The 27,375-nt window shown below is 36.8% G+C and overlaps 1 protein-coding gene across 17 annotated transcripts in view; it reads left to right on the forward strand.

Moving 5' to 3' along the window:
* The window catches only part of HDAC9 (histone deacetylase 9), a 930,192-nt gene that overhangs the window by 55,914 nt on the left and 846,903 nt on the right, over nucleotides 1–27,375 (forward strand). For all 17 annotated transcript variants that reach the window (XM_078441509.1, XM_078441511.1, XM_078441488.1 and 14 more), the window contains exon 2: nucleotides 13,961–14,080. In XM_078441509.1, the coding sequence (XP_078297635.1) occupies nucleotides 14,059–14,080 (22 nt within the window). In that variant the 5' untranslated portion in view covers nucleotides 13,961–14,058. The remainder of the gene's footprint in view (nucleotides 1–13,960; nucleotides 14,081–27,375) is intronic.

The following is a 27,375-nucleotide window of genomic DNA, read 5'->3' on the forward strand; positions in this document are numbered from 1 at the left end:
GTCATTTATTAGTTTCCTATTGCTGCTGAAACAAATTACCAAAACCTGGTGTTTTCAAACAACACAAATTTATTATCTTATAGTTATGGAGATTAGAAGTCTGACACAAGTCTCAGTGGGCTAAAATGCAGGTGTTGGCAAAGCTGTGTTTCTTATGGCACCTCTAGGGGAGAATCCGTTTCTTGCTTTCACAGTTTTAAGAAAGTGCTCATTTTCTTTGGATTATGGCCTCTTTGCTCTGTCTTCAAAGCCAGCATTGCTGCATCTATTATTCCATAGTCACATCTCCATCTGACTCTCTTCTGCCTTTGTCTTCCACTTTAAAACACTTGTGAATACATTGGGCCCCCCTGAATAATCAGGATAATCTCCCTACATTAAGGTTATTTTATTAGTAAACTAAATTCTTCTGTAATCTTCATCACCCCCTTTGCTATGTAAGGTAACATATTCACAGGTTCTGAGAATTAGGTCATGAACATCTTTGGGGTATCATTATTTTGCCTACTACAGGTCATGGAGTGCTATAAATCTCCCTTAGACTAAATAGTTTTAAGTTTCTATTCTAAGTGGTGTGTGCTTAGAATATTCTCTCTTAAAGTGTAGGAGAATTTCAGTTGTTCCATATCCTTGCCAACACTAGGATTATGCGATTTAAAAATGATATCCAATCTTACGGGTGTGATTGGTATCTCATTGAGCATCTTTTCATGTAATCATTGGCTGCCGAAATTCTCCTTTCAGTTTGTTGCCCATTCCTTTCCTTTTCCTATCCTAAATTGTTCTTTTTTTTGTTTTGTTTTGGTTTCTTACTGATTCATGGATGTTCTTAAAATATTCCTGTTCCTAATTCTTTGTTGGTTATTTGCATTGCAATATTTTTTCCTCAGTGTGATTTATCTTTACACTTTTTGAGAGTTTCTTTGATTGCACAAGTTTTTTAATTTCAAAGTTGACAAATTCCGGCTCATTGAAGAAATAATATCCTATTTGAAGTCATGAAGATATTCCTTTTTATTTTGTTAAATGTGTAACAGTGTAAGTTGTTTATTTTAATATATTTTTTTGTCTATAGCTGTATATGTTTCTGTGTTTTTGACATGTAGCAACACAAGTCTGATTTATTGGGTTGGCTCAGTTTTATATAGGCTGTAACTGAGAACTATATAATTTAAAGGTTGATGATTTTATGAAATGTTATTGCTAGGAAGAACTTCAGAGGTGATCTAGTTTAAAACTGAGGCCCAGAGAGACGGGGAGCAGCAATTCTAGAACTACTTATATTGATGTGGTGAACTACATAGATACTGCATTATATTATCTTCATGGCTGAGGAGTCTGCCTGACCTTGAAGACACGTTTTATACTATTGGTAGATAACTTAACTCTTGGATTGAGTAAAATAATGCATACTGATTTACATCCAAGAAAATAAAACAACATTTACAGAGTAGAGATTTTCATGAGATGGTAGTAAGTTATTTTGTTTGAACTTACCAGGGGGAAAAAGTATCTGAAGGAAGGAGTTGTTGATTCCTGTGACTGTAATGCTTATTCAACCTTCAGTGATGAGTGCATGATTATAAAAATAACTAGACATCAGTTTTGTTGAGAATAGCCTATTTCCTCTAGAGTACATATTTTCTTTTGGAAAAATTCTGTCACAAACATGCCTTTACTGTGGACCAGGTTCCAAAAGGGAGACTGCCTTTAACAAAGTCTCTCACTTCTCTATCTAGGTACTCACCCACAGCACTACCTGTACCACACACACTGTCCCTTCTCCGGTTCACTGAACATATTTATTTTCTCAATATTATTCAATTCACAGACTCTTTAAGCTCAGGGATAAAATTAAGTGCATTTCTGATGCCCAAAATAAGCATCTCAAGAATTTTTCAGTATTTTTTTTCTTAAAGGAGTGTTGCAGAGGAACTTAAGAGTGAGTGACAGTTGACAGAAGATGTGGTTGCCCAGCAACTGGCAATTTAAGTAACTAGGAGCTGATATGATTTACCAACCTGATAAACAGCAAGGACTTTAATACAATCTTAAGGACTGCTACAGATGTTGCATTGAGCTATTTATATGTGTTGATCTGTCTCAGTCTATTTTAATGTGTGTGTGTGTGTGTGTGTGTGTGTGTGTGTGTGTGTATGAATATTTTTTCCTGCAGAACGGGAATATGAAAGCAAAGACTGTATCTCTTCCCCTATGTGACATTAATAGAAGTTGCCTGCAGTAAAATGAGTTGGTTTAGCTACCCTTTGTTTTTATGCAGATACTCAGTTTCAAAGGATGCTTTCTCACTGAGAGGAAATAAATGTCCTTTGGATTGAGTTCTGGGTTTGTTTTGAGTTCTGAGATTGTATTTATATTCTCAATAATTGTTGTTACCTTATTTTTGCAAGTTTTATAATTTGAATCTTTTCTCCACTTTTTGAAACAGAGTAGGAATTGCTCTTTATTCTTCATAAGATAATGAGGTTTAATAAGATTTGCTCAGAGTGAGTTGGCTTCATTCATTAGTGTGTTTTACTAATGGGATCAATCTCTTGATCCTGTTATGAGCCAGTTAGCTTCCTTGGAGCAGTTGAATTTTCAACTTTGCTAAAAAGGCTGCCTTCCTGACCCTCAGCAGACATCTTACATGGTTCTTCTAAGAGATGTTAGAAAAGCTGCAGCCCATCAGTAATAATATAGTAATCCAGAGTACCTCCTCCTGGCAAGAGTTAGTACTATCATTTTGTATATAAAGAACATGGTATACTTGAGAAGCAGTCTGTATAAATTTGTCCTCTTTTGGGGGAAATGGAATATGCTTCATAAAACAAACTACCAACATCCTGTTACTAGCATAGAGCTTGAGATAACTTTGAAGATAATTTTATTGTATTTTTTAATTTTTTTAATTTTTTAAAATTTACATCCTAATTAGTTAGCATTTAGTGTAGTAATGATTTCAGGAGTAGAATCCAGTGATTTATCCCCTACGTATAACAGTGCTCATCTCAACAAGTGTCCTTCTTAATGCCCCTTGCCCATATAGCCCATCCCTCACCGAAAACCCCTCCAGGAACCCTCAGTTTGTTCTCTGTATTTAAGAGTAACTTTGAGGATAATTTTAACACTGAAACTATTTTATGGTAGGGGACTACAAAAATAGATCATTTTAATCATGAAGTAGTTGAAGGACACAGCAAGGTAATTTAAAAATTGTTTCTTGAAGCTATTTACAATTCACTGAGGTTAGGACTTAGGGAACTTCCTGGAAAGGAGGACATTTTTGCCAACTATGCATGTTTGTGTAATACTCAATATCCTAAAGCTGCATGCCAGCTCTTCCATGGTACCTTCTCCCCTCTACCTCTGAGTGCAGTGAAAGCTTCCTTCAAATCCCTGTAGCCCTTGTGCTGTCCTATTCTTTTTAAGACATGATATCTATTAGGGGTGCAGTGTTTCACAATTCCAGAGGCAGTTTGCAACACAGAGGCCCTGACTGTCATAATGATATCTCACATTTGTTGAGCACTGTGCTAAATATTTTAAATATATTGTTGTTTGTCCCTAGTTTTACAAATAGATATTAGAGTCAACAACTTACCGGTGAGCAAACTGAAGGTCAGAGTGGTAAAATAATTTGCCTGTGAGAATATAATAAGAAAATCAGAGAGGTGTAATTTACAATAAGGTCTGTCAGACTTTAAGTGTGTTTTTCACTGTTTCTCTCTCTCTCTCTCTCTCTCTCTCTCTCTCTCTCTCTCTCTCTGTGTGTGTGTGTGTGTGTGTGTGTGTTTTGTTATTTTGTTTCTTAATTGTACATATATATTCAGTGGTTCTCATATTTTAGCTCAGTTAAGAATTATTGTGGAAGCTTGTTAAAAACACTGTTTCTGGGCCTTTGTCCCAAAGATTTGAATCTAGGAGGTTCTTAGATGAGTGCCAAGTATCTGAATTTCAGAACAGTCCTTGGATCACGCTATGAGAGATCCTTCACACTATGAGTGAAATCTGCATGGCAGGGGCCATCTGAGCTACCTTCGCAGCTCTGTACCAAACATTCTTAGTGAGCACTCCAAGTACATGTTACACTCAAGCATGGTTAAAACTGTTGCTTTTATGCTACATATAACCCACAAAAGGTTCCATAGCATGAACCTGGGTTGACTTAGCGGAACATAATTATGAAGTTTGTGTCAGTTAGAAAAGTCAGTAATAGGGGCGCCTGGGTGGCTCAGTCAGTTGAGCATCTGACTTTGGCTCAGGTCATGATCTCATGGTTTGTGGGTGCGAGCCCCGCGTCGGGTTCTTTGCTAACAGCTTAGAGCCTGAAGCCTGCTTCAGATTCTGTGTCTCCTTCTCTCTCTTTCCCTCCCCCACTTGTGCTCTGTCTCTGTCTCTCAGAAATAAATAAATGAAAAAAAAATTAAAAACAAAAAGAAAAGTCAGTAATAACTGATAGGGTAAAGTTAAGAACAAGATAGTTGATATGATGTATTTCTTACATATCAGTGTATTCTAGAAATTGAGGGGTATCCTAAGATATCAGTGTGTGTTTAAAGGAAGCCTCTGTAGAGAAAGAAAAAGCATAGGCAAGAAAGAAACCGGAGAGGGATGGAATTGAGATAAATCTTAGGTATAAACTATAGTTCTTTGTAAGAAGATAAGAAGGAGTTAAAGATGGAAGATGGGAGGTTGGCTCAACTCATTACTTAAGGAGAGTTTTTTTTTTATTTTGTTAAATGTTTTTATTTTTGAGAGAGAGAGAGCAATAGAAAGAGACAGAACATGAGTCGGGAAGGGACAGAGGGAGAGGGAGACACAGAATCCGAAGCAGGCTCCATGCTCTGAGTTGTCAGCACAGAATCCAATGTGGGGCTTGGACTCGTAAACCATGAGATCATGACCTAAGCAGAAGTCAGGCACTTAAGGGACTGAGCCACCCAGGTGCCCCAAGGGGAGTTCTTCAGAAAGGGATTAATGAAGTGAATGACCTGTTCAACTGGAAGAGATTCCAGAAAAGGCTAGTGGAAAAGTGGGTCAAAAATGTCCATCAATGGATGAATGGAGAAAGAACATGTGGCATATATATGTGTGTGTATATATATGTATATATATACATATATATACACACACATACATACACAATGGAGTATTATTTGGCAATCAAAAAGAATGAAATCTTGCCATTTGCAACCACGTGGATGGAACTAGAGGGTATTATGCTAAGCAAAATAAGTCAGTCAGAGAAAGACAAAAATCATATGACTTCACTCACATGAGGACTTTAAGACACAGAACAGATGAACACAAGGGAAAGGAAGCAAACAATATATAAGCAGGGAGGGGGGCAAAACATAAGAGACTCTTTTTTAAAAAAATTTTTTTAATGTTTTATTTATTTTTGAGACAGAGAGAGACAGAGCATGAACAACAGAGGGTCAGAGAGAGAGGGAGACACAGAATCCGAAGCAGGCTCCAGGCTCTGAGCTGTCAGCACAGAGCCCGACACGGAGCTCGAACTCATGGACTGTGAGATCATGACCTGAGCCGAAGTTGGCCGCTTAACTGACTGAGCCACCCAGGCGCCCCCATAAGAGACTCTTAAATATGGAGAACAAACAGAGGGTTCCTGGAGGGGTTGTTGGGGGGGGGGCGATGGGCTAAATGGGTAAGGGGCATTAAGGAATCTACTCCTGAAATCGTTGCACTATATGCTAACCAACTTGGATGTAAATTTAAAAAAAGTGGGTCAAATATAGAGAAATGAGTAAAAAGAAGCAGTGACAACATGGTTCTTGACTGGGGATGGAGCCCATGTACCTGCTGTCTTTTGGCAGCTGCCCTCATGGCTCATGGCTCATTGTTTCCCTTTTTTACCATGTGGGAACTCTGCTGTTGTCATTTCTTCCCCTCAGGTGCATGTCTGTCCATGTCTGGAGATATGTCTTGGGTGGCTTAAAATAGAACTGACCACTTTCAGTAGAGCAGTTAGTAAAATGGTTAGTAAATTCCTCCTCATAATAAGAGGAGAGGCCTTAGAGTCTACTGAAATTCCCAAGGTGCTCTGTTAAGACAATACAAAAGTTCTTTATAGAAAGATTTATACAGTGCTCGGGGAATACAGTTCCTGTTTCTTTTCAAATTTCTGCAAAATGATAATTGTTTCTAACTTACTGGATTTGATATTCTTTTGCTTTCCTTTCCATCAATACCTAAGAAGTGATTAAAAAAAATATTAGCAACATCAGTCAGTAAAAGATTAGGGTAAAGTATAGTCACAAGCAAATATTGGCACATTGTATTTCCATAGAATACACATTTGCCTTCTAAAAGGAAGAAGCAAAGAAAGGAGAAAGCTTTAGTAATTAGATCCCTGTTGTAGCCCTAGTGGAGTGAGAAAGATTAATAGCTGTGGCATAGAACTTGTTCCAGGTGAGAGGCACTGTGTATCACAGTTTCCTCCTGGGATGGAACTTGGCCTGAAGTAAAACACAATTTCTATACTAATAATGATACTAATAGTCAACATTTTTGTGCACTTTCTCCTTACCGATTACTTTACATTTATTTTTTCCAAGCCTCACAACGACCTGGTGAGTTAAGTAATTCATGTGTAAGCATCTGAGGTTCAGAGAGGTTAATTGACTTCCATAGCACCCAGCTAGTGAGACATTTCACATGGGCAATTTGCTGCATGAAGGGATTATCAGATCTTCAAGAGGTACATAGCAGCATTAAAGAAATCACAGACATTTTTAAAAAATGTATTCAATACTGAAGTTTGGAAAAGAGAACTATGTCAATCTAAATTGCAGCAATGGATAAAGGTCTTTTGTATTTGGCCAGCTGATCATAACCCGTGCCTCCACACTAGCAAGGGAGTAGACCGGGAGCCAGGTTCTTTTAAGCATGCTTGATCGGGCAGTTTTCTGCAGGGAAGGTTATAGTGTAAGAGTTACAAAGCCCTCCTGCTGCACAGGTATCAGAGGTTGTCTGTTACAAGTTCCTTCACTTCGACTATTACTTCCTTTTCACAATTCTATTTTGGACTTCTGTCTCGTGTGTATTTACAGGTAGACAAAGCTTTTTTTTCTAAGAACCCCTTTGCCATGACTGAAAAGGAGCCTTGTATGTCCTGCAGTTTCTGGGTATTGTGATTCTAGTTTTAAACTCAAACTGATGATAATGGCGGCTGTGACTCCCTATTCCCTATTGTCCAAGGAGGGAAGTTTCAGGTAGGGGCTTTCAAAGATGATTCAATAAAAATCAGTGCAGTAAGAGTTTTTGATAAAATGTTCTTTGTTATCTATCAGAAACCATTTAAGATATGACTTGGGTACTGGCGTTCCTGGGGCTAAGCCCAATGTTGTAAAAAACAAGACTTACTAAGAAAAGGTCTGTTTTATTAGTGCAGGTACTGTGGTTGGCAGAACTTCTTCTTATGAAATGAAATAACCAGCAGACCATTCCTGATTGTGTTGTATATTTTTAGATGTTACCATTGAATTATATTTATAGTATAGACTACTGAATTCCGTCTTAAATATGCAAAATACATGCATAACAACTAACCTCCCAAGCTGCGTTCCCTGCTCTGTGTTACACCTACATTGTAGCCTGTACTTAAATGGCTCTCCTAAAAGTCTTATAATGGAGGTTATTATTTGCTTTTAAAATGTAAGCACAGAGACTGCATGTGAGATGTGTGGCCCTCTGGGTGACACGTTCTGTTCTTAGCTGTACTCAAAGGTGAAGTCAGCAAACATCTGGCAAGCAGACAGGGAGTGAAACCAATAGTCTTGTGTAGGTAACTGCCCAGAGACTAGAATGAGCCAAAAGGAGTCGATGTGCCAGTCTTTATGAATGTGTTTGATAATTTGGAGCACCAGATGTCTGCTGTGGTATTAGGTGAAGTTAAATAACTGGCTGTATCTTTAGTGTGGCTCTTGTTGTGTCCATCAGTTTTCCAGTCCCCAGAGTCCCTGGGGTCCTGTTGCTTAAGACAACTTTTAAGTATTGTCAGGAGCATTATTTGCACAGTCCTGCTTCTGTTGTTAAAATTGAAGGGGAACAAGTATCCTTAAATCTGTATCGCATTCTCTTGTGTCTTGATGAATAGTGGTTCGATGATTTTGATGTAATGGTGAAGTTATAAAACTTGTCGAATAAAGAAATGGACTTCCTCCAGTGGAGAAAAAGCTGGGCTAATAAGGTGAGAAGCTGAACCATTTTAGTGATCTGGGAAATCACTTCATATGATAAGCCCTAGAAAATGACAGTATCTTGGATAACATAATTCACAGGCAAATTTGGTTTTGGGTGAATGGTGTTTTCCCCTGATCCGTGAAGGCATCCACCCCCTCTGGGTCTGCTCTTCTTAGATGGTGGCCCATCTAAGTGGAGAGTATTTTCTTTTTTTTGACCCAAATCAAAGGACTATGTTCTAGTCCTTCAGAACTCTATAATAAAACATTGGATAAATGATTCCGCAGCCAAATCGGGCAACTGCAGATTCATTAGTTCAGCCCTTCCCCTTTGTTAACTCATCTATCAAGAATTTATCATGTGCCTGCATGTTCCAGGTACTGTACTAGGTGTAGGCATTACTGAGATGAATACAGTATAATCCCTGAACTGAGGAACATAGTCTTATGGTGGATAAAAGTACTTCACTAACATGAGAGGCATTATTATTATCTAGCACAAGGGGTGTTATTACAGGTACAAGATACAGTGGGAAAGGATATAGATGGGGAAGCTAACCTTTTGCTTGGAGTGGCTGGTTAAGCCTTCTCATTGAAGATGGTCTTAAAGAATTTGAGCTGGAAGGTAGTGAAGATATGATAGTAATCTTTGTAGAAAGAAGTACAAAGGCATGGAAATATGAATATGAATAATACTATACAGGAATAATCAGGACCCACAGTCTGCTGATGTGCATTAGTACAGCCATACAGGTAGTGTTCATTTTGATTATTTGGTGCCTGTGCCTCAGCAGTAGTTAACAACGTGGAACATCACCCTAGGCATAATGACAGATTGTGTGGAACCATAGGATTGTGTGAGGAAAAGAAGGAGAGAAAATGAGGTGGGAAGAAATGAATTATGAAGGAACTTGAATACCAACTAAAGAGTGTGCTGGTCGCCAAATTTTATTTGCTCACTCACTTATTCATTCAGACATTCCCTAGAGGCAGGGATACCAGATAGAAGGTCAGATAAAGAATCTAATTAAGATGAATGATTACTTGGGCCAAGGCAGCACTCATTGAAATGTAAAGGAGGGCCCAGATATGAAAGATATTTTTAAGACATTAGTGTACTGGCTTTGGTGACTATCTGTGGGAAATGCAAGAATCAGAGAAGTGGAAATATAATCTGAGCTTTCCAAACTGGTAATGGAGTATCTTGTATGTAATCAATAAGAGTTTGTTGAATTGAATAGAATGTTAAGAGTAATTTTCTAGTGTTTTCCTCTAAATATAAAATCGTGGTAGAATTTCATGTTATTCTAAGGCATAAGAGAGAGAGACTATGGGCTTGATGATACTCAGTGCACTGGCACAGTAGGCTTATTTCACCAGTAAACTCTCTTCAAGTGGATGTTATGAATTGAGTCAGCTCATGGTGCCTACTCTATAGAGGATTAGTGGCTAACAGCTCCACCTAAGAAGAGAAGGACTGCAGATGAGTGTGAATGTCTTTGTAGACTGAGCTGTGCATTACAACATACCCTAAGTCTGGGAAAGATATTTTAGAGACACATAGTTTTTGTTAGCTACATAACAACTGAAGCATTGTTTTCTTGGTGGCACATTGTCTAAGATAATAGCAATTGTCCACAAGGAAAAAACTGTAATAAAAGGTCAGACTATAGTTAAAAAACCAAGAAAGGTTGTGGTAGGACCATGAAGTCCAAGTCTAAGGAAATGAAAGCTTATAGTGTGAGAATTCATGTAGACAGACATTCATTCCAACTTTTTGATTTATTTTATTGTTTTTGTTTGTTTTTGTTTGTTTTGTTTTTTGTTTTTTGGGTTTTTTTTTTGGGTTTTTTTGGTGACTGAATTCAGTCTGTTCAATGGCTAGATAGGTTCTTTAGTAAGGGAGACCTGTTAATTAATGAGCCATTACTGAAACTGTAATGACTAGGTAGACACAGTCTTGATATTTAACCAGCTCTGCTCGAAGGGTCTATAATTCATTGTGATGCTACAGAGAACACTGGGCTAGCAGTCAGAAGACCAGTTCTTCCATTTTACCACCTACATGTCTGTGAACAAATCTCTGAAATTCTCTAAGCCTCAAATTCCTCATCTGTAAAATGGGAATAATAATGGCTTATCAGTGTACTCCAAAGAGCTGTTGTGAAGATCAGAGGAGATAATCCTTGTGCAAATTCTTTATGTCCTGTAAAGTCCTGGTGACTTGCCATGCTATTACTGTAGAACATGTCATACAGGTAGAATGGCTAAAGGACCTGTGGAAACAACCCTACAATGATGCTAATGAGAGCAGTGTGGCATGGGGTGATATAATGTGTTAGTGCCCTTCTTTCCCTGGCTGCATGGGCAAGCTGAGACATTGCAAGATATCACCCCCTTGGACTGTTGCACTATGCTTGTGCTATGTCCCACGATATCATAGCAATAACTGACTTGTAGGCAGCTGATCAACCTGCAGTCAGAGGTGGTCTTTTGGAAGCAAGACTCCCAGTGCCTTATTGTGGATTCACAGAGCTCAAAGAATATATTCAGGAAAAAAAAATAACCATTCTTGGATCTCAATAGGTAAAAGATTCATAGCAGCAATTTTACTCTTGTTGTGCTTGTGTTTATATCCTTAAATGTGCACATATGTATTTTTATAGCATGAACAAATTAATGTGCAAATTAGTTGAAACTATTAATTGAAAACAAATATATTTCTATATCTGCTTGGATAATCTGTACACACAATCAGCATTACTTGCTTTCTTTTTCTTTTTTTTCATTTATCAACCCACTTGAAGGCCAGTTTCCTATTATTTCTACATTAGGCTTATTTGTAAGAATGACTAATGTACTAGGGGAAAATGTTCCCATTCTAAGAAAACAGTCTGTTTCTCTGGAGCTCATTTGGATAAAGAAGTGTAGGGAGATTTAAGAATAAATTGCCCATTCTCATTGACCGGTGTTCCCTCGCTGACCACCCCTCTTTCTTTTCTAAGTAGCTAAAAACTGTCTTTTGTAAAAGGTTTATTTGCTTATCTTTGAGAGAGATAGCACTCGAGCATGAGTGGGAGAGTGGCAGAGAGAGGGAGAGAGAGAATCCCAAGCAGGCTCCACACTGTCAGTGCAGAACCTGACATGGAACTCCATCCCACGAACCACGAGATCGTGACCTGGGCTGAAACCAAGAGTCGTGAGCTTAACCTACTGGATCACCCAGGCACCTCTGACTTAATTTGTGTAAAATTCTGTATCAATTTTGTCCCTATAATGTGTGAATACAGTTGCTAATCTGTCGATTTTGTTGGCCATGAGGAAAGAGAAATTTATGTAGCTGATGATGCACATGTGTATGCACATGCACACACATACACACAAGATGCATGTATGTGTAGAGGATCGATACCCCTGAAACATTTTAGGAGAGATTTTGATGTGCCCACAGTTCAGTTATGCAGCTATACTGTCATGATAATTTTGGTTTAATGCAATAAATGGGAACTAGGATGTATCAACATGGAATTGCACGTTAATTTTCTTTATGCAGCATTCAGATAATAAGGCTTTAATAATATTAGAAGGATATGTCATGTTTACGTGTTTAGGCATAAAAGGCTGAATGGCAGAGTGAGTAGATTACATTTTAAAAAGTTATTTACTGATATTTTAGAAGCCAAATTCATATTTCCATCTGAGATTTATTTTGCAAGTCAGGTCTAGAGCTATGAAGTCAAAACCCAACAATTATGTACGTAGCCATGAATCAGCATGTCATGGACATTTGTTATGTATGTTTGTGGAAATAAATGGCAGGTGTGTGGAAATAGAAATAACTTTCTCATTTTAGATTTGGGGATAAGTAGTAAAACTTTGGCTTTGGTATTATCACAATTAAAATTTTGGACATTATTGGCTAAATTTAGTTGTATTTGTACATATACAAGTATTTGAACAAAGTAACATAGATTAAAAAGAAGTGTTGTTTTTTTTTTTTTTTAACACAGAGTAACTCTGCCACTGATGGAAGACACATTTCAGTACTGTCTCCCTCCATACTCTTAAGGTTTCCTGGTTGTTGCTTTTTGTTATTCCTAATTTAAAATCAAATTGTACATTGGGAAGCCAGAATGTATCAAGAGCATTTATGAAATGTTTCATACTGCATTGTGAAAAAGTATAACTGCCAAAATCCTCAACATTCACATTCATTAATTTTAGTGTATAAATTCAAATCTCACTCAACTTTGTTTTTGCTTTTGCTTTATTACCTTTTAAATATGAAGTAGATGATATCTCATTTTTCTCACTCATAAAGAGAGGGGAGAGTTACAAGTACCTATTAGCACGGTTAATGTGAAAGTGATATTAAATACGATGATAGGTTTAAAAGTACACTGTAACTATAAAGAACAATGCACATGGTGTTATTACTTTAAAATATGACATTGACATCTTTTCATTTAGAAGCCAACGTCAACATGTCTCTGCTGATAGAGAAATCAAAAGAGTTTTCTACTTTTCATTTTTCATTTTTTGTAGAAATACTGCTTTCTCATCAACATGGAAATTAAGATTCTTAAAACAATGCTAATAAAATAAGCACATCAGCATAATTTTTAAAGAAGATTTATGAAACTATATGTTATATTGTTACATGTATGTAGCACCAAAGATATGATGAGAAGTAACCAGCTGGACTGATAACTCTCCGCTGTTTTAGTAACTAGCCTATTTCTATGTAGAGACCATTGAAACTACTATAGGTGTTCTTGGTGATATTATTTAGTTCTTCAAAGGAAATATGTATTTATATCCTGCTTTATACATTTGGGCAAAAATAGTATAACACTTTCAAGATACTGATGGGAAAGTGAGTCCCAGTAAATATGTTGGATTCTCAAGATAAAGAGAAGTACAATTCTCAGTGTTCACAGCATTCTGTCTACAAAAATAGTCCAATTGGAATATGCTATTTTAGTAAGAAACTCATTAAGTATAACTTTAAAAGCTTCTTCTTCCTTTTCTTTTTTTTTAAACTTTGACATTCCAGTAAACTGTGAGGAGAATGTCCTTCCAATTGCGTTTCCTTTGCTGAAGTGTCTAGAAGTGAGAGTACATTCAAATTGTAAGCAGAAAGTCCCTTAAATTCCTTTCCAGAAGTCCATCCTGTAAGTGCCACTCCTAGAAAGACTATGGCTGTTATTGCTTTTGGCTGGAATAAGACTGCAAAAGGTTTCAAGGAGAAATGGAAATTGTAATGGGGGTTTTCTGTCACTTGTATAGTTTATGGCTGATTTGTTCCTTATTTTAGTTCATTAAAATTTTTTTCACTAAGAACTCCTGCCTCTGGAAGGAAATCTTTGACAGTGATAGTCAAGAATTCTATGTAACGAGACCCTTGTATCCACATTCCAAAACATGTTTTCAATTTGTATAATAATGATCACAGTGAACAAATTATAGTGAACAGTAAACAGGAAACTAATTATAATTGTGTGAAGTGCTTTTCTCCTCACAGATTCTTTCCACACCTATTATATTATTTGGTGTTTACAATATTCCTGTGCTTTACGGAATTTTGTTTTTTTATGGGTGAAGATTTAAGACACCAGGGAGGTTGATGTGACTGTTTCCATGGTCCAGCTGTGGCTGAGCTGAGATGCAAAGCCAGTTCTGTCTCTTTTCCTATGTAACTTGACATAACCTGTATCATACACATCTTTTTTTTTTTTTTTTTTACATTTTAGGTTTCTCCTCTACCAGTCTGTCCAAGACCAACACTGAAAGCGGAAGGAAGGCGGTGAATCTGCATCCCATCCCATTAGTCCTTCTCCAGATTCCCACGATGAGCTCGCCAGTGCAGCCCGGTCAGTCTGGTTCCTTCTTAAACCATTAACCAACTTTATGTGAAAGTTGTTGCTTTGTGTTGCTTCAAAGCAAGAAATTTCAGTCATGAAAGGACTTTTTTTTTTCTTTCTGACAAAGATTGGTTAATATAATGAATTTTGAATGTTGTATTCTACAGCTAATCCTCTATTACATAACCCAGTTTGCTTTCCAGGCAGTAATTTCATTTGCGTTGTTATCTGAGCACTAGGCTTTAATCCTTCTGCTCCTAATGTAGCATTTGGATTGCATTTTATGACGTTATTAATATTTATTACATATGATGTTGGCATCTACTTCACACCCATGGTCTTTCTGACCTAATACGTGTCTGTATGCTATTAAATTGTGCTGTGGGCTTGGGAAATCAGCTTGTGGATTTACACTTCTCCATCTCTTTGACACACAGGAAGGATATTTCTCCTCCCTGCCCTTCTTTGCTGCCACTCCTGTTTCCTATATACATATTTAATTATAATCTCAGCACCTGCTTCCTCTGAGTCTAGTGTAATACGTTGCTCATATAGTTGTGATCAGCAGAGCCAACACCCATTCCTACAGGAACTGGGTGTCACTTTTGGAACAAACATAATCCAAGTCTCGAGAATGATGGAGTAGGGTCAGATACTACATGTTAATCATAGACAAATTTTAAAAGAATTTTCCGCTTGGATAATTGTATATTCTTAAAAAAAAACACCCTTTCCTCATATTGATGTCCTTGAGTTACCCAACTCTTGAGGTTGAAGCTAATATAATATTATTTTCAGGATTTACAAAAGGAGATCTTTTGCCAAGATTTTCACTCTGTGGTGTGCCACACCCAGATCAGCTACTGTGATATTCCACTGTTTCACCAACTTTCCCCACATCCTCAACAAGCTGCCAACTTGTATGTTGAACTTGGAACTGAACATTATTGGAGGGTATATCCATGACTGTTGATTCTAAGTGACGTAGTAAAGGTATTCCCGAGTTTTTAGTTACAATCATTATTTATAATTGGCATTGTCTTCTGGATACACAGATGAAGAGTTACCTAAGGCCTCTTACCTCTGAGTCTTTGTGCTCCAGTGGTTCTCAAACGTTAGCATGCATTAGCATCACTGGGAGGGCTTGTTAAAAATTCGCCCATCCTCTTAGTATATGATTCAGCAGGTCTGAGGGGGGCCCAACCCTTGCAAGTATTATAGGTTGCCCCAGGTGATGTTAGTCTTGGCCTGGAGACTACACTTTGGGAAGCACTGGTCTAGCCTGCTGTACTTGTTCCTTCCTGCTCCACCCCCACCCCACAGACAGCCCTGTGTGTGAGCTACATTGCTTATCACAGTTCTGGTATACTGTATTATCCTTTCTATTAAGATGAACTTAAAATCATGTTTGCATTTTATATATGTATACATTATATTTTAAATGTATTATATATCGTGTATGTATAAATTTAATGTGTCACAATTGCATAACTTACAAAAAGCCATTTAATTTAGAATCACGATAGTTAAATATTTTTTTCTTGTGATGGGATGTTTTGATGTCATTAAAAACCATACTAAAATCGATAGGGACAAATTGGCTAAGTACAGAAGTGGCAGAAAACTTCTTCTGTTTCTGGAAATTATTGTCTAGAATTTATATAGGGGTTTGTCTTTAATTCTCTAGACCAGAAAGTGGACTTTTTATATATTAAAAAAATTGTCCTGTCCCTTTATTATCCACCACCTTGGTCATATGCTCCCTCTATTGTCACCTCTCACTCTGACTGGGAAGAGTGACGGGTAAGATTGAATGATGAGAAAATAGAATTTATGGCAGTGACTACAACTGTATCCACATGAAACATTTGAAACAGCAACTTTACCAGGATATGTAATCTTGAAATGGGCACAAAATGCAGATGCCATCATAGCTAATGAAGGATAAACTGTATAGGACAAATTTGGATCCAAATTATAATTAAATTCAATGTATGAAACTCACTCACTTTTAAATAGTGCAATTTCAGTGTCTGTGTGGTTTTTATTTAGCATCTTTCTAACACATTTAGACCTGGACCCACTTATTTTTAATGAGAAACACATAATCCCATTAACAACACTATTTTAAGTGGTTAAATTCCCAGTTTAGGCCATCAAAGGCTATTTAAAGGTAACTAGCTTGCAGTGAATACAGAAATATTTTGACAACCTTAGTTAAAGAAGAGAATCAATACAATATAATAAGAAATATTTAAAATTTTTCCAAGCCTACAGGAAAGTAGACCACATAGCAGGAAGATAAACAGGTGGGAAATTTTATACTTAATGTGAGCTATGGGTACCTTAGAGAATTTCTCAGGTAGGTCCATATTACATCTAATTTTGTTCTAAAAGTAATGTTTTTTTTGGAAGGTTGGTGTAAGGGTGATAATAGTCTTAGTTTTCTCACCTTATGTGGAACAGGGTGAGATTTTTGTTGCTTTTGAGATAACTGCTTAAGAGGTAAAGTATATTGGGCAAGAAAGCTATAGAAATGGTATTTATATGTAAGGAGCTGATGGCCAGAAGTAACATTTACTGAACTTTGTGTGGTAAAAGAGAGAAGTAAAACATAGAGTGCTTGTACCTAACTCCTCCTGAGGGAGAAGAAACATGATTAAAGGGGATTTGAGGTTAAATAGAAGTCTTACTGTACACCCAGCATAGGTGTTTGTTTCATAGAAAGTGGATATGAATCCTTGCTTCAAGGTGCATATGGAGAAGGAGGGAATAGTATGTGTAGGTCAACTTTTTTCTGCTCAAGATGATAACAACTTGTAACATTTTTTTTTAATTCAGAGCTTCTATGTGTAAAGGTACTGTAATACATAAAATGGGCAAATACATTGGACTCTCTTTCAAAAAACATAAAGTAAAATAATACCAAATACTTTGATTAATTCCATATATACCTGATACAGCTTATAACTGGTAATGTTTGACAATTGAAATCAGCATACCCTTCCCCCCCGCCAAGAATATTGGTTTTATAATATGAAAATATCCTTTGAGACTGCTGTTTGAATGAGGAAGTTCTTGCCAGCCATGGTAATTGTTCAGTTAGGAGAAAGGAAAAAGTGAGTGATAAATAAGACAACTATTGAGTGAAGCTCATTAAAATTTCCTTGTGTACTTTTCTTATAAATGCTCTGCTCTGTTGAGAGCAGCACTATCGAAAGGCCTCGGTCAGTTCTGTTTGGGAAATTTTTATGAATGAAATCTGAATTGAGGAAAGTTATAGCAAGTGGGCCAGGTGGGTTGGAGTCTTTTCTATTTGTTACAAATGCAAACTATGATCAGAGACCTGAAATGCACTTTGCGTATATAAAGGGAAATGTTCTGGCCACAGACATGAAAAAATTCTCCTGCTATCATTAGCCTGTATCTTTTGGTGCCATATATATTCTGCTGGTGAGAAATAACCTAATCTTTTGACTTAGAAAAAGTGTTTTTCTTACATCTCATTAAAAAAAAAAAAAAAAGCGCTATCTAAAAAGAGACTTAAATTGGCCTGAGGCAATCACCATCCATTTGTTTTGCTTTTGTTCTGCAAAGGGCTCTAAGGAGTTATTGTGCACCAGAAAAATAGCCTCACTCCGGTTATTCTAGAAATTCTTTAATAGTCAGTGTTTTGGACAAAGTATTTATGTTTGTCTTGAAAATTGGTTCTGGGATAGTATGCATTCTTGTTTTCCCCATAAAACTTCACCATCCATGTTCAATTATAGTTGATATCAAGTACTAAATATTACTGTCTTGATCATGTATTCAGTCAAACAATAAGTGCTGATTTTTGAATATAGAATTTGCTAGTTTTTATTTTAATCCTGGTGCCTCAATAATGTTCTAAGTTAGAGCAGTGTGTATTGCTTTTGGGCACTGAGGAGCCTGCAAGGAGGGCAGACTGGATAAGATTGGCAGCTAGCTGCTGCACTTGGGATAGTCAATCATTCACATTTCATTAAGCATCCATTTTGTGTCAAGTGATGTGTTCTTCAGTAGGGACGCAAAGAGTACTAAATTATGGTTTCTACCCTTATAGACAGCACCCTTTAGTGGACAGACAGAAGAATGAGTAGTTTGGGTCCCTTCAGTGTGTTAAAGCATTTTAATAAATGTAGGATCAGAAATTAATTTCTTCTGTATAGCAGTATGGATGCCATTTATAGTAATTTATTTTTTATCAGAATTGCCAAGTCTCAGAAGGAAGGACTTTAGGTCTCATCCAATCTAGAGTTTCCCAACCATGTCAGGTAATAAAAGTCACATGGGGCTCTTGTTATAAATACGGATTCTCAGACTCCTCCCCTAAAGAGAATTATGTAGTCAGCTTGCGGGGAGGGTACCAGATAACAGATTTCATAGTGCTCTTCACTGTGACTTGGCAAAATGCAGAAATTTTTTTTTTAAGTTTATTTATTTAATTTGAGAGGGAGAGTGAGCAGGGGAAGGGCAGAGAGAGAGGGGAGAAAGAATTCCAAGTAGGTTCTGCACTGTAAGCACAGAGCTCAACATGGGGCTTGAACTCACAAACTGAGAGTTCATGACCTGAGCCGAAACCAAGAGTCGGACACTTGACCTATTGGGCCACCCAGACGCCCCCCAGGAATGTTTTTTAATCTGTCTAACAAGAACTAGTAATTCTCATTTTGAGACTCTAGAAAAACAAAAAATACATCATTAAATCCTATCTCAATAGAGGTATTTCTCTTGTGAGCTAATATATAACTCAGTTATTTTGCTTTCTGCCAAATGAAAAGCTAGTGCTATTGAAAATTAGAGGAGGTAATCATTTGTGGAGAAATTCTGAAGGCTTCTATGCATTCTCTGCTATCTAGGCCATCCTGTTTTTATGTGGAGGTGAAGCAAAGATATTCTTATAGAGAGTGCATTTCCCCTCCACCCCTCATATTTCTACCTATTTTAAACCAGATCATATTTTCAGGATGATCTCAAGAATACAGAAGACATGATGTGAGCCTGGACATTTTTAAGAGTAAATAAGATAGGCTGAATCAACCCTAGAATGATTCTACCTTTTACTTTTGATGAATCTAATTTGTATAATGCAGTTTTGATGAAAATGTACTCAAAGAAGTTTTGAAACAAAGAACACAACATACATGATGCCTCTTGATATTGGGCAGTGCTGTGGCCTGATGGGCATCTAGGTGAATCTGGATAGTAGAGATACTCTAGCTGTATTGCAGCATCCTATAACCTTAGTTTTCAAAGCCCATTGCATAAAGATAGGTAATTTCTCTTTTCTTCACCATTGTGAAGACACTTATAATGCATATGGAGTGAGAGGGCCAGGCTTGTCTAAACAGAAGTTAAAGGTTTTGTGGAAAAATCTTATATTCTATTCTTTTTCTGATTGGCATATCTTAGGCAAAAATTAGCTGAGTTTTCCCTGCCTGCCTCTGTTTTGCTAAAGAGCCGAATTCTCTTATAGAAATGTGGTGGATTTAACTAATGATCAAAAAGTTCTTTGAAATCTAAATTGTTATGGAAATGCTAAGTAGTATAAACAATTTGAGGGCAAGCATTAATAAAAGCTTCACTGCAAGCATTTTTAAAGAGGACTAATAAAAGTTTCACGGTTCAATTAATACAGCACAACATTGGGTTTTCTAGAAGCATATGGGGCCCAGAAGGCCTGCCCCTGTTTTTAAAATTTACGAACTCTTTAATGATTCACCACTTTTACTCTAGTGTATCACCCACTGTGGTGCCATTTAGTCATTAAGTAGGAAACTAAAACCAGGACAAAGCTACAAACAAATATCAAAATGTCCAAGTGGGTATTTTTTTCTTCAGTTTGTTCACAATATGTTACCATAAAAAATGAATGGTAAATGAAATAGAGTCATAGGACAAATCAAGTAGGTTAAGGCTTCCCCTGATAAGTCTGATAAGCTTTTTATTGAAATACAGGTGAAATCTCATTACAATAAACTCTGTGTAACTAAAATATTTTCAGGCCCCCAGCTAATTATTTATTTCAAAGTTGTGATCAAGATAAATATTCTAAGATAATCAAATCAGTCCTTCAAGTTTTGTAGCAGAATTTGATTAGAGTACAGTATTGATAGGAGATAATGAACGTTAAATTTGTTAAATATTATTTTGGATTTTCTTTTATTACTTTAACTTCACAGTTATGTGACTCATTCTTTTGCTATTGCTAAGTCTAAACTTCTCAATCTGATATTCAAGTTTGAAACAAACCAGATAGAAGATTTTATTTATTCTTCAGGTCCTGAGGGACAGTGCTTGAAACGTGAGGCACAAATCTTTTACCAAAATATTCAGTTTAAATTTATTTTGCACATGTATTTCTTCTCAACTTTACTTTTCACAATTACTTTTGATAGGTAATTCAGTTTATATATTTATTGTGTTCATTACTATAACACTACCAAAAAACTCCTCATAATGTAGTTCAAACAGAAAAGAAGGCTGTTTCTTCCTCACATAAAGACTAAAAAGACTTTCCTGAGTGGTAGGCTCTTCTTTTGTAGTGGCTATGGAGGCCCCAGATGGTTGCTGTCTTGTGACTTGTCTTTCTTCTCCTTGTGGATTCCAAGGTTAGTATACGTCTCTCCGTCAAGCTGATGGAAGGAAAATGGAAGAGGTGGGTTTATGTGGGACGTTTCCATAGGCATACCCACATTTCTTTGGATATAATTTAGTTACATGACCATACCTCACTGCAAAGGAGGCTGAGAAAAGCAGACTAGCAGTGGTCCAGGAAGAGGAGGAAACAAGTTCGGTGAATAGCTAGTCAGTCTCTCCCACATTTATTGTGAACATTTATACCTGGGAGTAAAAATATGGTAGTGCTTATAAGAGGTAGGAGTATTTCATAATGTACTCTTGATTATACCAATTATTAAAGAGTTAAATAAGGTTCTTTCAAAGAGGTAGAAACATATTGAAATCAGGGCAAATCATTTTCTAAGAGATTCTTCAGTAAGCCTTTCATTAGGAATCATGTGAAATAGTGAAGCAGTGTAGCTATTAGTAAATTCAAGTTCTGGTTAGTGGAAGCTTCCCAGAAAGTGGGAATAATATGTATAATATAGAATAGTATGTGTCCTTAATTAGTATACAAAAGTCATATCAGTGGCAGCTGAAGGCTGTCTGCCAAAAATAAATAAATAAATAAATAAATAAATAAATAAATAAATAAAAGTCATGTCAGCTTATCTGAAATTATAGTTACATCTACTGAGGAAGAAGTAATTTAATATTCACAATTCTTATGTTTGCTGTCTATTGTATATTGGCATCACATTAAAATTTTTTTTAACATTTACTTATTTTTTGAGAGATGGAGACAGAGCTTGAGCAGAGGAGAGACAGAGAAAGAGAGGGAGACCCAGAATCCAAAGCAGGCTCCAGGCTCTGAGCTGTCAGCACAGAGCCTGATGTGTGGCTCGAACTCACAAACTGCGAGATCATGACCTGAGCCTAGGTCAGACGCTTAACTGACTGAGCCAGCAGGTGTCCTGCATAACATTTTTAAACACCTTCAGGATTTCACATATTATGTTGAAAATCTAGGTCAAATAGACAGTGGTTGATAAACACTTGTTTTACAGTGAATGCAATTATAAAACAATGCTAGGCTTCATTTTATTGAAGATCCAGTGGCAAATTTTAGTACCTTGGCAAAACAAATGGGCAGCCTTTTGTTTTTAACTGTATGTGGACCTTTGCAGATTTTTTTTCTATATTCTTTAGGGTTTGCTGTTAATAATATCAAAGTTGTGGGTGTGTACATGTGTGTGTGCATGTGCGTGAGTGTGATTGTTTTGCAATATTGTAATAAGTGTCAGGAAATACAGAGGTATGTAGAACCATCTAAACTCCACTAAAAAATACTCAAATGTTTTAGTTTCTATGGTTTTATATATATTTAATTTTTATCTGTTATCTTTTGAGAATGTTAATGTATAACAGTCTTCTCCATTTATAATTTATTACTTCTAATTTGTTATAGGATTAGAAAGCAAAGAATTGTGTCAAATAAAATGTTAGTGAGCTAAGAATAAGTTCTGAAGAAATTAAAAAATTCTTTGTTATGAGCAAAATATATGTTTGTTTTTTCTTACATACTGTAATTACATTTTAATTGTCTCCCATCCCCCTTATTTTCTTGTTTTCTTTCTGCCTTTGCTATATAGGTTTTTACAAAGTCTAAGTTTCTAATAGGTGAGCCATTATTATGGCTTTGATTTTGTCATGTTCATCCTTGCAAATTATGATCAATACCTTTTATCCACACATGTCTCATGTGTTGATTTTAAGTTGCTTCAGAGTTACTTAAATACCCCAAAGGAGAGACTCATGACATACTATCGGTGAGTATTTCCTTAAACTCTTAAATCGATTTACTGGGAATAGAAGAATTCTGAGATAGTCTGTGAAATTGTTTTGAGTCTTTTTTCATGCTAACTTTCTGACATTTGATTGTGTAAGACTCTTTGCTCTTATGATGGATGGGTTGCTCCGTAGTTAGCACTGCATAATTAACCTTTCCTTCCAGGCTCTTAACTTCTAAGAAGACTTTATATTGGTTTCATAGTTCCACTGGCAACTGGCCTAACTGGAGAATTTCCTTTGAAGTTGGAATTTGGCCTAATAATTTTTCCCACTTTGGAATTCTGTGAGTCCTAAGAGAGGGTAGATAATCATAGGGGCACATATGCAGGCATTCATCTTGTAACCTTCACCTCAGAGGAGATTGTTCTTCAGAAAGAAACACTGAGCGCCTTTGGATTTTTTGAGAATGTAAGCGAGTTTAACAAAAGCTGGTGGTGACACCTGTTTCTGTTGTTACTGAAAAGGTTACTTGATTACCTCACCTATGTTTTTCTGGTTTTGAGATTCTGAGTGGTTTTTGCAGAGCTAAGACTGCTGTACAAATGGGCAAAGACAGAACTGTATCTTGAACTCCTCTTTTGGAATCTCTATCTGGTTGGAAAAAATATAGAAAGTCATTGTAGTTACTTGTTTGGTTTGTCACTGGGATCCCCAAATATCTGCCCAGTGTGTTCATGGATGGGGACTTATGGGGAATGTTACTGTCATTCAGCGAATATTGTCTTTCGTAGTAAATTATTAACCCAGTGATTATGAAGTAATTCTTCCTGAAAACCTGTCTTCTCTGCTTTTATGTTGTATTAAAAGAAATATTATAATTAGGGATATTTTGAAAACTACTTTAAGAAAATAAAAGCACAAAGCTATGAAAATTGTTTTTAGGTGGTTTTTATGTTATTTTTGAACGTATCTGTATCTTTGTGCCTATAATATGGTGCTTCATTTTTAATGGAGAATTTAATATATCTTATTTTGGCTTTATGTTTAAAGTGAAACAATCTATTGGAAAACAGATTTTAAAGGTATTAGTATTTCAGTGAAAGGAGCTGAAAATTAGAAAAAGTCAGGAAGCCAATTATAGAAAGAAGAAAAATAATACATATGATAACTTGTGTTGGATAATGTGTGCTATTGGATCTCTGAATTTCAATAAAATATGTCAAAGTAGAGTTCATTTTCCCTTCTGTTGGGAGAACTGATAATCCACCTCCCCATCTGCCTTCTTACCTTTCTTAGTTGTCTTTCTTTCATATTCTTTTCTCCTGCCTAACTCCCAAGAAGGATTTGGGATTTATATAATATGTTTTAAAAAATAAAATACATGACGAGGAAATGAAAGAAAAGAAGGGAGATTAGATAAAGCAAATGTCCTTGGTATATATACTCAAGTTCTGTAAAGTTGCTAGAGAAGTAGATTTGGCTTTGAACTTCTTGGTAGCAAGTCTTTTTTCTACTATGAGATGACTCTCCTTCAGCCAAACTGATTAAGTCACCGCCCTGTTTGAAAAATGTTATAGACTGTCTATAGCCTCTACCTGAGGGACACAAGGACCCCACAGCCTTTTCTTGTTAGTCTTTCTTTTCCTCCTCCATGCACCACGAGCCTGTTCTGGTCACCACATGAAGCTATGTGCCTTCCCTGGTTCTTGCTTTTCTGCTTGTAGACCTTTGGGTGTGACTTTCTCACTGTTGGGAGTGCCCTCCCCTTCATACCAACACACCTCCAGTCCTTGGGAAATTTCTTTATTTATTATTCAAGGCATGCCTCTGTTTCATTCTTCTGTGAAGCCTTCCTTGGTGATCCTGGGCTTCTCTGATACCTGTTACCTCATTGGAAAAGGAACTTATCTCCTATAGCTGGGGGGTTTTCTTAGTCATAGCTTAGCAATAAACTAAGCTCTTTGAAAGCAAGAGACATCTTTCTAAGATTTTTTTTTTAAATGTAAAACAATTGGTTATTTGACTCATAGTTCCTTGATTAGCTAATATGTTGCCTAGCACATAAAAGGAGCCAAATAAGTGAAGAACAAAGGATATTTTGTGAGGAGGCTGATAAACTATCTTTGGAGTGAGGGGAAACAGTTGAAAATATCTCAGCAAAACCAAGGTGCTTGATCTCTGTGGTAAATCATGTCCCCTCCCTTTGTTTCTTCTTATTTATTCTTTTGTTAACTTTCTGTTCTTTTAACGTCTTCCTGACGGTTTTGAGCTGTTCTTTTGCTTCTATTTAGGTGCTACCCATTGAAATTTTTTGTGTCCCTCTAGGTGTCTTGTCTATTCCTTAAACAATAAACAGTGCAAGAGGGTGGTTATCCTTTGCAAGAACTGTGGCCACATACTGAGTTCCCTAAATGTTAAGTCCAAGTTTGGAGCTGCTGTAGCTAGCACAGTAGTAGAAAGCCGACCTACCAGCCTTTTGCCTTTTAGTAACTTGAACTCTCCCTGTTTCAATACTTATAAGCTACCTCCCACCCCATTAAAAAAATACACACTGTAGGTAAGAACAGAGGAAGGAGTAAAAGTATTTTCAATTGTGGTTAAGCAGCAAATTGTTTTAAGTTGAAATCATTGGTCCAACACCATTTAAACCTTTAAAGTTTTCTTTATTTATTTTGAGAGAGGGACAGTGCAAGTTGGGAAGGGGCAGAGAGAGAGGGAGAGAGAGAGAGAGAGAATCCCAAGAGGGAGGGAGGGAGGGAGGGAGAGAGAGAGAGAGAGAGAGAGAGAGAGAGAGAGAGAGAGAGAGAGAGAATCCCAAGCAGGCTCTACGCTGCCAGCGCAGAGCCCAATGTGTAGCTCAAAGGAACAAAACTGTGAGATCATGACCTGAGCTGAAACCAAGAGTCAGACGCTTAACTGACTGAGCCACCCAGGCACCCCAAACTTTTAAAAATTAATACATTTTTGGGGTGCCTGGGTGGCTCAGTCAGTTAAGCATCCAACTTTGGCTCAGGTCACGATTTCACGGTTCATGGATTTGAGCCCCACATCCTGCTCTGTGCTGACAGCTTGGAGCCTTTAGCCAGCTTCAGATTCTCTGTCTCCTTTTCTCTGTGCCCCTCCCCTGCTCATGTTCTGTCTGTCTCTCTTTCTTTCAAAAATAAATAAGAATGAAAAAATTTAAAAAAATGGATGCATTCTTTGCAGACTGTATTATTAACAGTAGTAACATTTTTCTGAGGAACTTCCATGAAATATGTACAAAGGAAAACAGCTGGTTTAAAATTTATGACATGTTGATCTCTGTGTTTTCATTTTTTCTCATTTAAATTGATGAACTCATAAGCACTTTAATATGATAGTTGAAGTCTTCATAAAAATTAAATTAGGTTCCTAAATTTTCTGTGTGTCCCCACTAAAGATGTGTTTTGGCTTTATTATTTGCCACTGTTGCAGCATGATATTGGATAGATGGAGTGATCTCTTCCACTGGCATATATGTAGTCATATGGGGTTCCTTTCATATCTGCCCAGGAAGTTCATTGCTCTAAAGCTCATGGAAAGAACAGATGTGAAATAGGCAAGTACTGCATATCTTTCACTCACAGCTCTCTGGGGAACCTCTTTGGGTAGGCTCTTGTTTGTCACACACAAAAGAAGTATGTCTTTACCCTGAGTGATGCAATGGTCCAACCTCCTGTGGGGTAACATCCACTGACAATAACGCCATAACCCATTAGTTGATCGCAAACTCCCTGAATCCATAGGGATTTGCCCCAGTCTAAATGAGTGACTAATTCTTAAACTACACGGCAAACCTGAGGTCCTTGGGGAATTGGGACATGTTAAGGTTGGATTGTTTATTTTGCTTGTTATAACTGTAGGATCATTATGGATATGTTTACATCCTGCTGTCGTTGTATGTTCTTAACCAATATACGAGGTAAAGAGGTTTAGTCTTTTTGCTTCTGCTTTCCTTCTGTTCTTTGTTATCCTACCTCCACCCCATAAAAAAAGTGTCCATACTCATCAGGTCTAAGGGAATCTATATCTTTTGCTTTGAATACTTTGTTACCTTATCTGTTACTGAGAAATTATACAAATGCATATTCGAGGTTATCAGTAAAAGCCCACGGACTTAAAACATAAGCTCTGGAAACAAGTGTTACCTGTCATCTATCTGCTGTTCACTAGATCTCCCTTTGTCCCAGTTTCTTTATTTGGAAGATATGTAATGAATTTGTTATATCAATATATAAAAGATATAATTGTAAAAGAGATACTAAAGCATTTAGTGTTCATTTAGAGTTAGTATACACAAATTTGTGCTTTTGTCTTAACTGTGACCTGTAACTATCCTTTTGTGAATGTCACTCTAAATACCCACGTCTGTAGGTCTTTTCACACTGGTGACAAAACCATCATTTCCACATTCTATCACAATTTCTAGTTGTGTCTGTCACTTGCTCAAAAGCTTGTTCACTTTTGAGCAAATGGAATTATGCCATCCCTCTTTTTTATTATATACCGGCTTCCTACTCTGTCCCACCTCCAATAAATGATTGTGTTGCCTTACTTCACCTTTTGGTGTGTTTTTACACCATCTGCCATGCTGGCATTCTTGTGTGCCTCCCTCTGAATCTGTTCTTTGCCTCTTCTAACTTCTGGTGCCTTAGTTTGTGCAATTATCACTCCAATCTCTGCCTTTCTGTTCACATTGCCTTCTCTGTGTATGTCTAATCTCCCTTTAATAAGGATATATATGATTGCATTTAGGGCCCACCTGGGTAATCCAGGATAATCTTTCCATCTCAAAATCATTAATCACAATTGCAAAGTCCTTTTTTTTTTTTTTTTTTTAACATATGAGATAAAATTCACAGGTTCCAGGGATGAAAATGTGAGTATCTTTTGAGGGGTCATTATTCAAC

The sequence above is a fragment of the Panthera onca genome, chromosome A2 (genome assembly GCF_046562875.1).
Source record: "Panthera onca isolate mPanOnc1 chromosome A2, mPanOnc1 haplotype 2, whole genome shotgun sequence".
Lineage (NCBI taxonomy): Eukaryota > Metazoa > Chordata > Mammalia > Carnivora > Felidae > Panthera > Panthera onca.